The sequence below is a fragment of the Pseudopodoces humilis genome, chromosome 2 (assembly GCF_049639895.1).
Source record: "Pseudopodoces humilis isolate 2021_Gansu_Grassland_sample_001 chromosome 2, ASM4963989v1, whole genome shotgun sequence".
In the NCBI taxonomy this organism is placed as follows: Eukaryota; Metazoa; Chordata; class Aves; order Passeriformes; family Paridae; genus Pseudopodoces; species Pseudopodoces humilis.
In genome coordinates this window covers 65,936,746-65,951,808 of record NC_142201.1, presented here as the reverse complement: position 1 = coordinate 65,951,808, position 15,063 = coordinate 65,936,746, and the positions used below count along the sequence as shown (strand labels likewise).

At 34.1% G+C, this 15,063-nt stretch overlaps 1 protein-coding gene across 7 annotated transcripts in view; it reads left to right on the top strand.

Moving 5' to 3' along the window:
* The window catches only part of NBEA (neurobeachin), a 460,815-nt gene that overhangs the window by 134,502 nt on the left and 311,250 nt on the right, over nucleotides 1–15,063 (top strand). For all 7 annotated transcript variants that reach the window (XM_088067905.1, XM_088067892.1, XM_088067894.1 and 4 more), the window contains exons 14-23: nucleotides 1,249–1,328; nucleotides 2,017–2,079; nucleotides 2,188–2,285; nucleotides 4,039–4,131; nucleotides 8,136–8,244; nucleotides 10,226–10,307; nucleotides 10,517–10,640; nucleotides 10,967–11,159; nucleotides 11,391–12,413; nucleotides 14,181–14,398. In XM_088067905.1, coding sequence (XP_087924031.1) covers nucleotides 1,249–1,328; nucleotides 2,017–2,079; nucleotides 2,188–2,285; nucleotides 4,039–4,131; nucleotides 8,136–8,244; nucleotides 10,226–10,307; nucleotides 10,517–10,640; nucleotides 10,967–11,159; nucleotides 11,391–12,413; nucleotides 14,181–14,398 — 2,083 coding nt within the window. The remainder of the gene's footprint in view (nucleotides 1–1,248; nucleotides 1,329–2,016; nucleotides 2,080–2,187; nucleotides 2,286–4,038; nucleotides 4,132–8,135; nucleotides 8,245–10,225; nucleotides 10,308–10,516; nucleotides 10,641–10,966; nucleotides 11,160–11,390; nucleotides 12,414–14,180; nucleotides 14,399–15,063) is intronic.

Below are 15,063 nucleotides of genomic sequence, written 5' to 3'. Positions count from 1 at the left end.
TTAATATAATTGCATCTAGTACAAAAAAAAAAAACCCAAAAAATCCAACTGACTTCTGTTTTTACAGTGGAAAACAAATGTTTCATGGTGCCAGTAGAATTAATTAATATAAACTGTTCTTGTATCTTTGAAACTAATCTGTTAGAACATTTTACTACAATACCCTCAGTGTTTTTACAAACAGTGGGTGGAGGGCTTGAGATTTATTTGCTGTTTTTCTGAGGAGTACACAGTTCTTCTCTTTCCACTCCTAAACAGGGAAGAAAGCTTGAATGTATTAGCCATTCTTTTTGTTCCTCCTAGTGAAACAAATATACATTCCCTTAAGGTTTTCCTTTGTTGCAAAGTTGAGTTACTGTGTGTAAACCAGTGGCTTCACTTCAAAAAGTATCACCAAAGACAATTAGAAAAGATCTGGATTGGAAATAATAATGAGACGTAGACTGTTTTTAAACTTTGATCTGTGTTTATCAGTATAAGATGGAACAGTATAGGCTATTGGAAAAGTATAGGCTGATGGAAAAATAATTTAAGTAGCCTTTATTTTTACTGGTCAAAATTTAAGACTGTCTATGCCATGCATTGTCTGAAAAGCAGGAACTTAACAGAATTTCCAGTTCAAATTCAATATTTATGAAAAAGGAGAATGGGAAATACAACAGAAATAGTTTCAAATTACTATAGTTGTTCAAGTTCTGGCTTTTTTAGATATTTCTGTTTTCATAATACACTTCATCAAGCACAGTTGTTTAAAGTATTATGGATTACATTTTTTTTCCTGGTTTAAATTTAGTATTTTCTTTAGATAATAGTTTCTCTTTGGTTAAATGTCTTTAGTTTTCGCTACATGTAATGGTTACCACTATTATTTTATAAATCCTTTCTCTGTTGGTTTTCATTCAGATGATATTTAATGTAGTTAAATGTTTAACAACTAACAAGCTGCTTATCACATATTGCTGCCTATCTACTACTATCACCTCATTACTATCTTTCATCTTCCTGTTTCTTTTTAAAAGCTGTGTAAAATATAATGTGGATTTATTTTTTTCCAAATGGAACATGACTTAAATATATTGTGTTGAAAATGTGATTCTGAAAGGTTATAAATGATATAATTTGCAAATATGAACTTTTATATAAGAGTAGAGTACTAAATCTGTTGTAGGAACTGTGATTTCCTTAAGAAGCTGCAGTGATTAAAGGAATTAGTTTATATTTAAAAGTGCTATATTTTGTTTCTTCCAGATGGTCCTCGGCCCTCCCAGAAAGAAATCATATCATTAAGGGCATTTATGCTTCTGTTCTTGAAACAACTTATATTGAAGGTAAAATGGTCTATTCCAGAATGAAACATTGACATCTGTTGTATACTTGTAATAGTATCTTTCATAGTAGAAAATCAGTAATACCTGTCAAGTATTGTGTCTTTTCCTGGTTAATTTAATGTTCATGCACATCCTTCTAATCAACAGAGAAGTAGTAAATACACACAAAATTTTTTATTAACCTCACCAGACTCTGCCATGTATATTTTATTAAATGCTTAATATATTTATATTCCATATATAAAATATTTTAATTGTCATATTTATTATATTTTAATTAAAATATAATTGCAATTATCAAACTAATTATTGCTTTAACCTTCTCATACATTCTACCACCGGTAGAAATGATGTAGGACTCTTTCTCTCTGTTACAGCTGAATGCTGCTCTTTGAGGGGTAATCTGCCACTTGAGACTAGACAGAAAGCCAGTATTTTCTGTCCTGTCTCACAAACTGGAGGAGTAACAGTAATAGTTTGTAGTATCTGTGGGCCCACACTAGAAGAATCTGACCTCATTCTGTTTTAAACTGTAAATGCAATAAAGAAAAGCAGTAGAATGATAGAATTTGGTCTTGTAGGTTCAGATAAAAAAGCTGTAGGATTATTTGGCTAGGTCCAAGGTTTGTTTATCCAAACCTGAGGAATGTATTTACTCTGAATAATGGCCCTTTTTTTTTTTCCTTAGGATCGAGGAGTGAAAGAAGATGAACTGCAGAGCATATTAAATTACTTATTAACAATGCATGAGGTACATTTCTGTAATTACCTACCTTTTATTGTAACTATTTATACCAGCTCTGTGGGAAGCTTGTTGTTGAGGTTAGTTTGTAGAATAACGTTGGTGCTTGTCATACAGGATGAAAATATTCATGATGTGCTGCAGCTGCTAGTGGCACTAATGTCCGAACATCCAGCATCCATGATTCCTGCCTTTGATCAGAGAAATGGGATACGGTAAGACAGTGAAGTGAGAAAATACATTAAAAGTAGTTCCAGTATCATCACTCTCCAGTTTGCTTCTTTTTTCACATAAATATCACACTTGCTGATCTTTTAAACTTCAATTTCATTAACTTATGCTTTATTTTTTGACAAAGTGAGTGATTTCAATATGTTGGAGGAAAAAAAGAATTTCCACTTAAGATTACCATTATGATATCTCAAAGATACTGCACTGTTTTACTTGCTTCTCAATCTCAAATAGAATGTGTAATTAAAAAGATGCATCAAATAGCCATGTATCTATCTCAGAATAATTTTAAATATTCTTTCTTTGTATTTTTAACATTCTCCGGGGAGAGGAAGAGAAAAACAAGAAATCATGCCCTAGCCTCTCAAATTCTGTCTGAAAAAAGTAGAATTAATTTATTTATCTGTTTGGCTGTAAAATTAATAACTGATAATTCCCAAAGAAGTATTATTTTTGCAGGGGTTTGTCTAATTTGGAAATATAATTTTTTTCAGGGACTAATAATTTCCATGTTAATAATTTATTATTTACTATGACATTTTATTTTGTGCTGTTTTGAAAATATTTTTGAAAATGCCAGGGGTTTGTAAAACCCCATAACATCTACTACTTGTTAGATTCAAGCTCCGTTTTGCCTAAGTGCCAAGATCTTTGTACAAAGATATGTACTTAAAGATATGTACAAAGATATGTACTTAAAACTGTCTGAATGACAATGCTTGTTGAAGGGAAGACTCATGGTTAGGACTTTGCTTTCTGCCTATAGTTTGTATTCAAAGAGAGTTCTCTCCCTGTCATTTTTCGAAGAAAGGTAAGTCTGATCTGGAGGACTGGAGACATCTTTATGTAACTGATATTGAAAGTGTTTGATGGTGCATTCTTTATGTTTGAAAGTCTATGTTCAGGAACTGGGGAGAATGCACAGAATTACAACTTTTAATTGTTTAAAAAACAAAACAATACATTCCCAAATCCATACAAAAAGTTTGGTTTGCCTAAGATGCCAGAGGACGAAAGCTCCAGAGGCCATTTGATAATGATGATCTTTTCTGAAAAAGCACTCATTAGTGGAGAAAGATTAGAAAGTAGGGCTAAAAGCTGAAGCCAAGCTAATTCTAATGGAAAACTAAAATATAAATTAAAAAACTTGTTACAGAACAGTGCAGGGCAGAGGTAATGTTTTCTGTCTCTTAGCGACTTCAGATCAAGACTGGCTTCCTTTCTGAAAGACTGCATAATTTGTGTTTAAACTTAGAATATTAATTTTATTAATTAAATATTAATTAAATATTTAATAATTAGATCAGTTAATATATGAGGCACGGGGGTTTCTTTTATACAGGATTTAAAAGCAGAGGGTGTAATGAAAGGAGATTTTTACTAGCATCCAGGTACTCCAGGATATGACCTTATGTGTTCCAATTTGCTTCTCTTGTCCTAAGCTCAGACTGTCTTTTATTTGCTTGTTCCAAGAGAGAAGTATAGGATGTCACTTTCTGTTATAAAATGTTGAACTGAACCAAACTGCACCATGTCTCCAACCTGAAGAATTCATGATCAAACTCTTACGTTGCACTTGATCCCTTCAGTATATCCTATTTTGTGTAAATTGTTGTTTGTATTTATTTCTTTCTTTATAAATATCCTTGCTCAGTGAAATACAAGCTATATATGTGATGCTTATTAATGCAATCTATATATATGATGTTTGAGCTTGAATGTGTTTTTCTTTTTTAGAGTAATTTATAAGTTATTGGCTTCCAAAAGTGAAAGTATATGGGTGCAAGCTTTGAAGGTCCTTGGATATTTTCTTAAACATTTGGGTCATAAGTAAGTGTTGTTTTAAAATTTTTGTAGTAGTGTATTTAAATTCTTGTTCTTCATGTCTTTTTGTCATGATTACTGTGTATTTTTTGTTGGTTTTTAGAAATTACTTCAAATTATTAGTTTTTCTGAACAATAATTTGTACACTGTTAGCTTTAAAAATCAGATTTTTTTTTTTCCAGTTAACTTGCTATAACTATGATGTTTGAAACAATGCATTGGTTGTCTTTTAGATATATGATATGCTGAAACTTAAGTCTTAAAACAAGGGAAAAACAGTTTCCAGAAATACATCTTATAACTAAATATTGCATGTTCAGCTAAAGTTAACAGGAAACATATGAGTGCAATCTAAAATTTGCTTCTGGAATTATCAGTGTCATTGCAATAAAATTTTCAGGGCAGCACTTCTAAAAATAGTTTTAGAAGGATGGGAAAAATGAAATAGAATATTTCATTGACATGGGAATGTTTCAGAAGGAAAAGCAGATACATCAAGCAAGTGGTGTTTAAAAAAGGTGGTAAGGACATATCTCTGTGCAAGAGATACTCACACAGAAAATGTGGCAAGTTAAAAAGACCTGCTACAAAATGGTCTTACTTAGTCTAATCTTCCATATTATAGTGTCAAGAAAGCGCTAACAATCATGCAGTGCTGCATAGCCTGCTGTTGCCCATTTTTCCCCTTCTACGTGTGGTGTTAATATCCCTGCTGGGATTACCCCAAAATGGCATTTTAGCAGGAAGCTGTGTATTATAAAAATTAACCATGTGCTTCACAAGAGACTTCATCATGTAAGCCTCATTTGAAAGGGAAGGAGGTAGGAGTCCAGCCCGAGTGTGGTATTGCTAGAAATGCTTTTCTCGGTAAGATCAATAAAGTATGCCTGTATAATTGAGAGACAGTTAGCTGAGAATATGGTTCTAAATGGGATTTTTCCTTTGGGACCCAGCAAGTCAAATACTGTTCTGGGAATTAATAAAGCAAATTGATAGTCCACTCAAGAATCTCCAAGGACTTTTCAAACATTACTTAGTAAAAGTCATTCACATTGATAGGAGTTGAATTAAGTATGATACACCAGATGAAGGTTTGACTTGTCAGAAGCCTGGTTTTATCCAGATATTTATCTGGTTGTATCCAGATAAATACATTTGTTTAAAATATTTATCACTTATGCAGAAAATCGTGTAGCAGCCTATGTCCTGGATGCATCAGGCACAGCATGCATGGCCAGCCGGGCAAGGGAGGGGATGGTCGTGCTCTGCTCCGCACTGAGGCAGCCTCACCTTGAGTGCCAAGGACAGTTCTGGGTGCCACAGTATAAGGACATTAAACTATTAGAGAGTGTTCAAAAGAGGACCACAAGGATGGTGAAGGGCCTTGAGGGGAAGCCGTATGAGGAATGGCTGAGGGCACTTGGTCTGTTCAGTCTGGAGGAGACTGAGGGGAGATCTCACTGCAGTTGCAACTTCCTCAGGAGGGGAAGGAGAGGGGCAGGCACTGATCTCTTCTCTGTGGTGACCTGTGACAGGGCCCAAGGAAATGTCCTGGAGCTGATTCAGGGGAGGTTTTGGTTGGATATCAGGAAAAAGCTTTTCACCCAGGGAGTAGCGGGGCACTGTAACAGGCTCCCCAGGGAAGTGATCACAGCACCAAGCCTGACAGAGTTCAAGAAATACTTGGACATTGCTCTCGGACACAGGATATGACTCTTGGGGATGGTGCTGTGCAGGGCCAGGTGATCGGTGATCTTTGTGAGTCCCTCCTAACTCAGCATATTCTATAGTTACAAAAAAAAGAAAAGAAATTTTCCAGAAGCTGAAATTTTAATTTAACATCTACTTGCAATTATATAGATATATCAGTGTAGTTTCCATTGTTGAATGAACATATATACTTAGCAAAAAATTAACTTTATTTTTCATGTAATTGGAGTGATTGAAATCCCTTTGAATACTCTGTGTAACTTTCAAAGTTTTTTTTTAATTTTTAGACCTCTGAACATCTGCAAATGTGCATATTTTATGTAGATTTTAGCAAGTAAAAACACTCTTCCATTTCATGTTTTACAGCTAGTGCTTGTGCCTTTTTGTTCACATACATATGTGAGCATACACATGACTTTATGAAATGAAAGTCAACCACAAAAATTATAAAGTACTTGTATTCCTGTTTCACAGTACAGGAAACAGGCATTGCACTGTAATAGACTGAAGCAGAATTGTATAAAAAGATGTTACATGATTTATGAAGTCTAAACCAATACAGTATTACTACCAAATGTGTAGGTACTCAACCAGTCACTGTTGCTGTAGTTCTTATATTCCTATATGCATCACAGATCAAGCTATAGAGTAGAAGTAATTTATTCTCAGAAATAACCAGTAATGTGTTAGATGAGAGCCTGAATAACTAGATTGATTTTTCTTTATGATCTGTGATGATAGACTACTTTGACTAACCTTAGCATTTGACAAAATCCTTTTTTTTCCTCCTGTGTCATATTTGATTCTTTCTATGCCACCACATGAAATAATAGTCCATTGTTTACTTTTGGGTTTTACTCACACATTTAAACCTCCCAATGGATTTCTACTTCTATCTGCTAAATCATACCTTAAAAAGGTTGAATACGTGCAGGTTTTCTCATAACTCTCCCTTCTGTGCATAGAAAAGTACACACAGTTGTAAGTTGTTGCTACTCTCTTTTGTGGTACTTTGAAAATTATAAAATAATCTATTAATTTCAAAATTTCTAGAAAGAACACATTTAATTTATGTGGTATTTCACTGGTAATCAGGAAAACACAGTTTCTTAGCTTTTGAATTCATATAAGTTTTAGAAATGTTACTGTATCCTATTTAATTTTTTTCTGCTGCTTTAATATAGATTATTATTTATTTTGAAGGATGATTTTTATTTCATATCCATTATAGTAGTAGTTAAATTTAAATAGTACTAGGTGAATTTAGTGATGCAAAGTATAAGTGCTCTATTTATGATGTTATATTCCATTTTTAAAATAGGATATTTCAATATATTATTTATATATAAAATAATCATAGATTGTTATTTAATTATAATTAATTATATGTTAATTAATATAATAATAATTATCAAATTATTAGTTAAATATTGATGTTTATATTAATTAGTAATACATCATACAATTAATATTACATGTTTTTATTATATACTTAAAAGAGTGGGGTTTAGGGACAAAGGGAATTTATTGATGTGAACTGCTTCCTTCTCCACTTTTCAAAGATTTGAGTATCTTTGGATCTCAGATATGAAATACACTTCAATCATGTAGAATTCTGTAACTTTTCAGGATTCTTTTTTCTTTTTTGTTGCAACATGTGTTAGACGGGGATTGAATTATTTAGGCTTCTTGAGAGAATGATATAGAAAGAACAAAGGTGGTACTGAAAAGTCCCTATATACATATACATATATATACACACACACATACATATATATACACACATATACATATATATATATATATATGAATATGTATGCATTAGTGTTAAGACATACAGATTGCTTGAGCACTCTGAGGGAGGCTGGCCCAGATCACCCACTGTGGTTCCTCCAGCCTAACTAATTCTGTGATTCTGTGATTAATGCTGGAAAATATGAATGCTGGATTGTCCTGAGTTCTTGTGGCGTGACAAAAGGTGTGTTCTTCAATGATAACATTTTAACCAGCCTGTGCACATCTTGAACTTTCCTACCCTGAGTAAGATAGGAGTTGACTTTGAGAATGGTGTTTGATTTTATGCAAAAGCCCATCCTAAATACAGCATTGTTTTCTGAGAACCTTTGTATATTTGTACAATTGCTTTCATTGTGGAAAATATCTTAAATATATATAAAATAACACGTTGAGGGCTTTTTAGTACTGTGTCAAAATATTTGGCTTTTGGGTTTTTTCTTGCATTTACTTAAAATGCTCATCACGCTTGGCATGTGCCTGATATTTTTGTTTTCTCTTACAGGAGAAAGGTTGAAATCATGCATACTCACAGTCTTTTCACACTTCTTGGAGAAAGGTTGATGCTACACACAAATACAGTAACTGTTACAACATATAACACACTTTATGAGGTACAAATTATTAAATGTAAATATTGTTGTTTCTGCTGTAAGAAGTATGACTTAAAAATATCTGTGCTCTATAATATCCTGATTCTTAAGACTTTTGAGAAAAATTTTAGAAAGTTTGAGAAAGTATTTCTTGGTTCATAATGTATTTTGCCACATTTTAGATGTTTTTATTAACATTGTCGTAATTTTTACATAGGCCCTATAAAACTTCCCACTTCTGATAGAAGGGATCCTGTTACTTAGAATGTTCATTACTTTTAACAAAAAAAAGCTAAAACCACAACAGATACTGCAGACCTTCAATTGCTCATACTTCTCCATTGTTTGGAGAGTTTCTTTCCATTGAAATGGAAAGTGCTGAAGTCAGAAATGCCTCTTCTTTTTTCTTTTTCATGTCACTCATTTTAAGTTTACAAGATTTTGAAGAGTGCTGTTTTTCCTTTTTTAACCGTGACAAATGATAACTAACACAGCCACTTTAATGTAGCAGATACTGCTTGAGGTGAATAAGTATGGTTCTTGTAGAAGCTTCAGTTTCAATGGTGAACAATTTCGTAAAACCAAAATATTGAGAATGTCAAGTTGGTTGAAACGCATGTCTTCATGCCTGCACACTTAAAGCTCATACCCAATCTTCAATTATTGCTAAAATGGTGACTTAGAGTAGAATCTCTTGCAATTTCTGCAAATCTTACCCACTAAAAATATTTTTAATATATTTTCTAGTCACAAATAGATTTAATGACTAGATGCTCAGGGTAGGTTCCAGAAAAGAAAAAAGAGACTAGAGGAGTGCTTGGTTTTCAGGGTTCTAGGTCTGAGTAACATAGAAAATTTTTCTCCTATGATTGTAAAAACCTAGACATCATCTATTTGCCAATAACGTAGATCCAAATTCTTTGCTATTGCACATTACCTTTTATGGTTTGGCCACTTGAGCATCAGAGTCTAGTTCCTGCATTCAGTCTTCTGAGAGCTTCTGTGATTGGTATTCTCAGAAAATGCATAACTCACTGACAAAATCAAAGTCCTCATGGAGTTCAGCAACCACAGGCATTTACATTTGAAAAAATAGCCAGAGGAAAGGAGAAAAAAGAGGTTGAGCGCTGTAAGTACAGAAGATTTGCTGAGAAACTGATGCTAAGGAACAGATATTTTCCATAGTCTCTCATAAAAAGCAAGGGCATAATTGCCCTTTATTCTGTTTTAAATATCAGTATGTAAAGACCTATTCTAAGATACTGTTATGACTGATGTTAGTTTGATTATTTTCTAATGAGAGAGCAAAAGTTCTTCTTTAAAATAAATTTTACGATCAAAATTACTCTATTTTGAAATGCATTTTCTTGAATGTATTTACTGAGAATTCTGTGTTGATACCACTGAATTTTTAGTTTGTTCTTAAAAACAAAGTTGCATACACATGTCCAGTGACAGGTATCCCAATGTGAAAGATTTGCAGTGTTGCCTCAGTACAGATTAATTAGGTTGTCAGGTACAATTCAAGCGACAGGAGAATGCTCTGTCTTCATCATTATGTGAAGCCCCAGGATTATTCCTATGGAGTGCTATCTCTGACTCTTATTCTTTACTATCTGGAGGAAACCAAAGCCAGTTTTAAGGATTATTTGGTTTGGTTTTGATGAAATGTATGAGAATAACTGTTGGTGTATGTAGCTTGTGAAAGGTATTTTCATCTGTGAATGTATAACAGAATGAGAATATAAATGGAATATATTTAAAATACTGTTATTATGTATTGAGTTTAGCTAATCAGCTACAGTACAACCATTAAGGTCTTTATTCCTGCATAGAGGAATTGCTTTATTCCATTCTTCAAGATTTAAAATATTTTACCTAAATTTTTTATATGACATTGCATGTGACCACGGTAAATGTTCTTAACAAATTTTAAAATTAACAAAGAAATACTGTATTGTTTGATTAAAAATGGTAAAAGGAAGTTAATATTCTGTTTTAGATTTTGACAGAACAAGTATGCACCCAAGTTGTTCATAAACCTCATCCAGAGCCAGATTCGACAGTGAAAATTCAGAATCCAAGTAAGGACAATATATTATGTTTGTTTGATAAATGTGTCACCCAGAGGCTGTGGGGTTTTTGAAATGATGGGTCAGAAAGTGAACAATTCATTCATGTATTTTAGATACATATTGGTTTCAGTTGCCTTTTGCATTAATTGCTGTCAGCAACTATTTCTTTTTTTAAACATTGGTAAAGTGCTTTACATAACTAATTTATTCTTTCAAAGTGATTCTTAAGGTGGTGGCAACGCTGTTAAAAAACTCCACACCAAGTGCAGAGCTGATGGAAGTTCGACGCTTGTTCTTATCTGATATGATAAAACTCTTTAGTAATAGCCGTGAAAACAGAAGGTATGTCAATACAAATAGTATTTTCTCCTCGTTGATTTCTGGGTAATAACAATTTGTTGTACTCTGTGTAGAGTTTTATAGTCTGTAATAAATTAAATTTATTTAAAATAAATTTAATACATTTGTGGTAACCTTTCTTAGTTCAGTAACTAATACTGGATTCTGGTCTGTAGTATACTTTTTTTTTTCATACCTGAAGTATTTTTCTGGTTATTCCTAACATTGGATTGATGTTAAGTGATGATGTTCCTCCCATCTTAGCCATTGTAATGTTAAAATAAAGAAGCTTTGTTTGGATATATTTTGAACTAATTATTTCACTTTAGATGTTTACTTCAGTGTTCAGTGTGGCAGGACTGGATGTTTTCTCTGGGATACATTAACCCTAAGAACTCGGAAGAGCAGAAGATCACAGAGATGGTTTACAACATTTTCCGTATTCTCTTGTACCATGCAATAAAATATGAATGGGGAGGCTGGAGAGTGTGGGTGGATACTCTTTCTATAGCCCATTCCAAGGTAAGGAACAGCTCATAGATGTTTTTGTAAATGCTGATAACCCCCAAAGGCAGTAGCAATATAAGATGTAAAGTGATTTAGTGCCATCTGGTGGCTCTCGGTATTCATGTCAAGGTGGCTTTTTTCCTTGTCACTTTGTAAACTGTACTTAATATGTTCCTAAAAGTGTTGCTAGATTCTGCCCAGTTCATCTAGTGTATATTCCTCCACGTACTCTCTTTTCTTTTCAAGGTCACATATGAAGCTCACAAGGAATATCTAGCAAAAATGTATGAAGAGTATCAAAGGCAAGAGGAAGAAAACATAAAAAAGGGGAAGAAAGGGAATGTGAGCACAATCTCAGGTCTTTCCTCTCAGACAACAGGAGCAAAAGGTGGAATGGAAATTCGAGAGATAGAAGATCTTTCACAAAGTCAAAGCCCAGAAAGTGAAACAGATTACCCCGTCAATACAGATACGAGGGACTTGCTCATGGCTACAAAAGTGTCAGATGATGTGCTTGGAACTGCTGAGAGACCTGGAGGAGGAGGAGTGCATGTGGAAGTTCATGACCTTTTAGTTGATATAAAAGCTGAAAAAGTAGAAGCTACTGAAGTAAAACTTGATGATATGGATTTGTCACCAGAGACACTGGGAACTGGAGAAAATGGTGCACTGGTAGAAGTGGAATCTCTTCTAGATAATGTATATAGTGCAGCTGTTGAGAAGCTCCAAAACAATGTTCATGGAAGTGTGGGTATTATTAAGAAGAATGAGGAAAAAGATAATGGTCCATTAATAACTCTGGCTGATGAGAAAGATGAACCTTCTACTAATAATACCTCATTTCTCTTTGATAAAATACCTAGTCAGGAGGAAAAACTTCTTCCTGAACTTTCAAGTAATCACATTGCCATTCCAAATGTTCAAGAGACACAGATGCATCTTGGTGTAAATGATGATTTGGGATTGCTTGCACATATGACGGGAAGTGTAGATATAACTTGTGCTTCAAGTATAATAGAGGACAAAGAGTTCAAGATTCACACCACTTCAGATGGAATGAATAGCATTTCTGACAGGGAGTTGTCCTCATCATCTAAAGGATTAGAATATGCTGAGATGACTGCCACAACTCTCGAAACAGAGTCTTCTGGTAACAAAACTGTACCTAATGTTGATGCAGGCAGTATAATATCAGATACAGAAAGATCTGATGATGGTAAGGAGGCAGGGAAGGAGATACGGAAAATCCAGACTACTACCACAACCCAGGTAAATTTTAAGTAGCCATGTAGCCATGTCTGATGTAATCACTGCTCATTGCTAAGGGGGAGATTAATAGTATGAGATCTGAGAGATATTTTAAGTATAATTCTTTAATTATATGAAAAAAGTACATCTTCCTGGCCCATTTTCTTTGAAAATGCCATAATGTGAAATCTTTCATGACTTTATTGAAAATATATATTGCATATACTACTTAAATAGCAGTTATTTCCTACCAAATCAAAGATAAACCATTGACTTGGTTTAAATGTGTGGACATTAATCTCTTTATTAAATAATCTCCTCAAAAAGAATTATCAACTGAGCAACCAGCAGAAATTCATCTTCTAATCTCTTCTTTGGGTGCTATGAACTCTAAACTGTCCATGGTTAAATACTTTTTCTTAAATGAAGTTAACTGTAATAAAAAAATAAAGTCGTTATTAAATAAAATACAAATGGAAAATTATTGCTTTGTTGAATAATGAGAAATTTTATTTTAGCATGTTTACAGTGGAGCTGGCAGTTGGAGTTTTGATTGCTGTAGGTGTAGTAACTACCTCGTTAGATTTATCTCCTTGAGACCACTGAAAAAACAGGCTTACTTAAAGAGCAGCCACCTAAGTAGAGATACTTACATTCATGCTTATTTATGCAGCAGCAGCAATGCAGATCAAAGCCTGTTCTTGCAGACACAGTATTACTGGCTAGATAAAAGCTCCCCAGTTATATCACAGTTATGGTACCACTCTTGCTGCTGACATGAGGGTTACCTGCAGTTGTACCTTAAGGAGAATGTGTTTGACTGGAGTTGCTAACCTCAAATACTGTAAATACATGTCTACAATTGTCTCCCTGCCTTGCCAGTAACTGTCTTTCATTCAAATGGACTGAAAGAAAGCAAGCAAATTGTGCAACAGAGATAGGAAGTACTGCTTACTTCTAAAAGCAGTTAATACTTTTATTTATAGTAGATCAAATATTGAAGGGTATCAAATTCACTCTTTCCTATGTTTCTAACTAAAAACAAACTAATAATTTAAAGATAACTCTAAGAAAAACATAGGAAATGCAAGTAACTGTAATAATTTTATTCCCAGGAGGTCAGATTATATAAAGGAAACTTTTTCTGCTCTCATAATTCTGGCTACAGCAGATCAGTATCAGACTAAATAAACAAGAAACTTTTCAGCTCGAGTGCTATGTCTGTTTTTACTTTGCTAAAATAATTGTTTTGCAGAGTTCTCTTTTGTTTTAAAATTGACAAAATGGGATTTGGGAGACTAGGAGACTAGACGTAATTCTCTAATGATTCTGCTAAAAAGACCAGATAAATTAATCAGTTTTGAAAAATGAGGAGCTGTCCAAAATTACACATTCCTTGAAGCCACCACTATGTAGTTTGTCCATGTTTTCAGTCAAATCTTCAAAGAAAATTGTGTCTTTAGCCCAAAATGTAATTGTTACATATAAACAAAATCTTGTCATTGACCTTGAATGGACTACATTTGGTCTTTTCTGTGAGACTTCAAGTGAAGAAACTGAGATTAAAAACTTGGTGAGTAGCTGAAAAGGGGGCCAGCCACAGCCCCTCAGCACTGATTGGTTTGAGCAATTGGTTTGAGCAGCTCATTTACTGCCTGCCTTGGAACATCACTATCTCCTGTGGTTTTGTGGCCACATGGTTTTATCCTTCATTTCTCAGGTTCTGTATTGCGTTCAAAAGCACACTGCATAAAGCTAACATCATTTTTTAACCTCTTGTTGATGTAGGCAATACAGGGTCGATCTGTCACCCAGCAAGACCGGGATTTACGTGTTGACTTGGGATTTCGAGGAATGCCAATGACGGAAGAGCAGCGACGACAGTTTAGTCCAGGCCCACGCACAACTATGTTTCGTATTCCGGAGTTTAAATGGTCTCCCATGCACCAGCGGCTCCTGACAGACTTGCTTTTTGCACTAGAAACAGATGTACATGTTTGGAGAAGGTGGGTTGTTGTTTCTTCTTTAACTCCTGATCTGTGTTTCCATCAATAAGGAAAAATTAGGCGTGTTGGAGAGGGGATGGTGGGGAGGAAAAGAGTTGGTGTTAGCTGCAATGCCACTTCTACCTTCTCTTCTTACCCCTTTCCCAGTCTGGAACAGCTCTATTTCACAGGTATTAATTCCTGTTTTCTTGAGGAATTGTATAAATCCTGAAAACCTAAACAAGCTGAGCCATTTTTCCAGCTTACATTGAGCATTAGAATCTACTGCCCCTGTTCCAGACAGGATGACTTCTGCTAATGGCCATTTTCCTAACTGATCAATTAAAAGAGAGCTTCTCTGCCTGCAAGGTGTATACATAAAACCTCTTTCCTGTAACATTTTCCAAGGAAACACTCTATTGAAAAATTTTCTTTTGCATGTCAGCTTCTGGTTGGGTTTAGTCTTGGTGATCATATAATATTTTATGTGATTTCCTAGTGTTTTTGTACATTTTGTACATGTTAATAGAGGTACTCTGTAACTATAATATAAGAGAGACAATTTACTCTAATTTCCACTACAGAATAGTTCATTTTCACAAACCTTGAGCATAGTTTTATAAAAGGAGCAGTTTATATTTTATTTAATTTCCAGTCAGGTGAACTGTTCTGTGATATTCACTTGG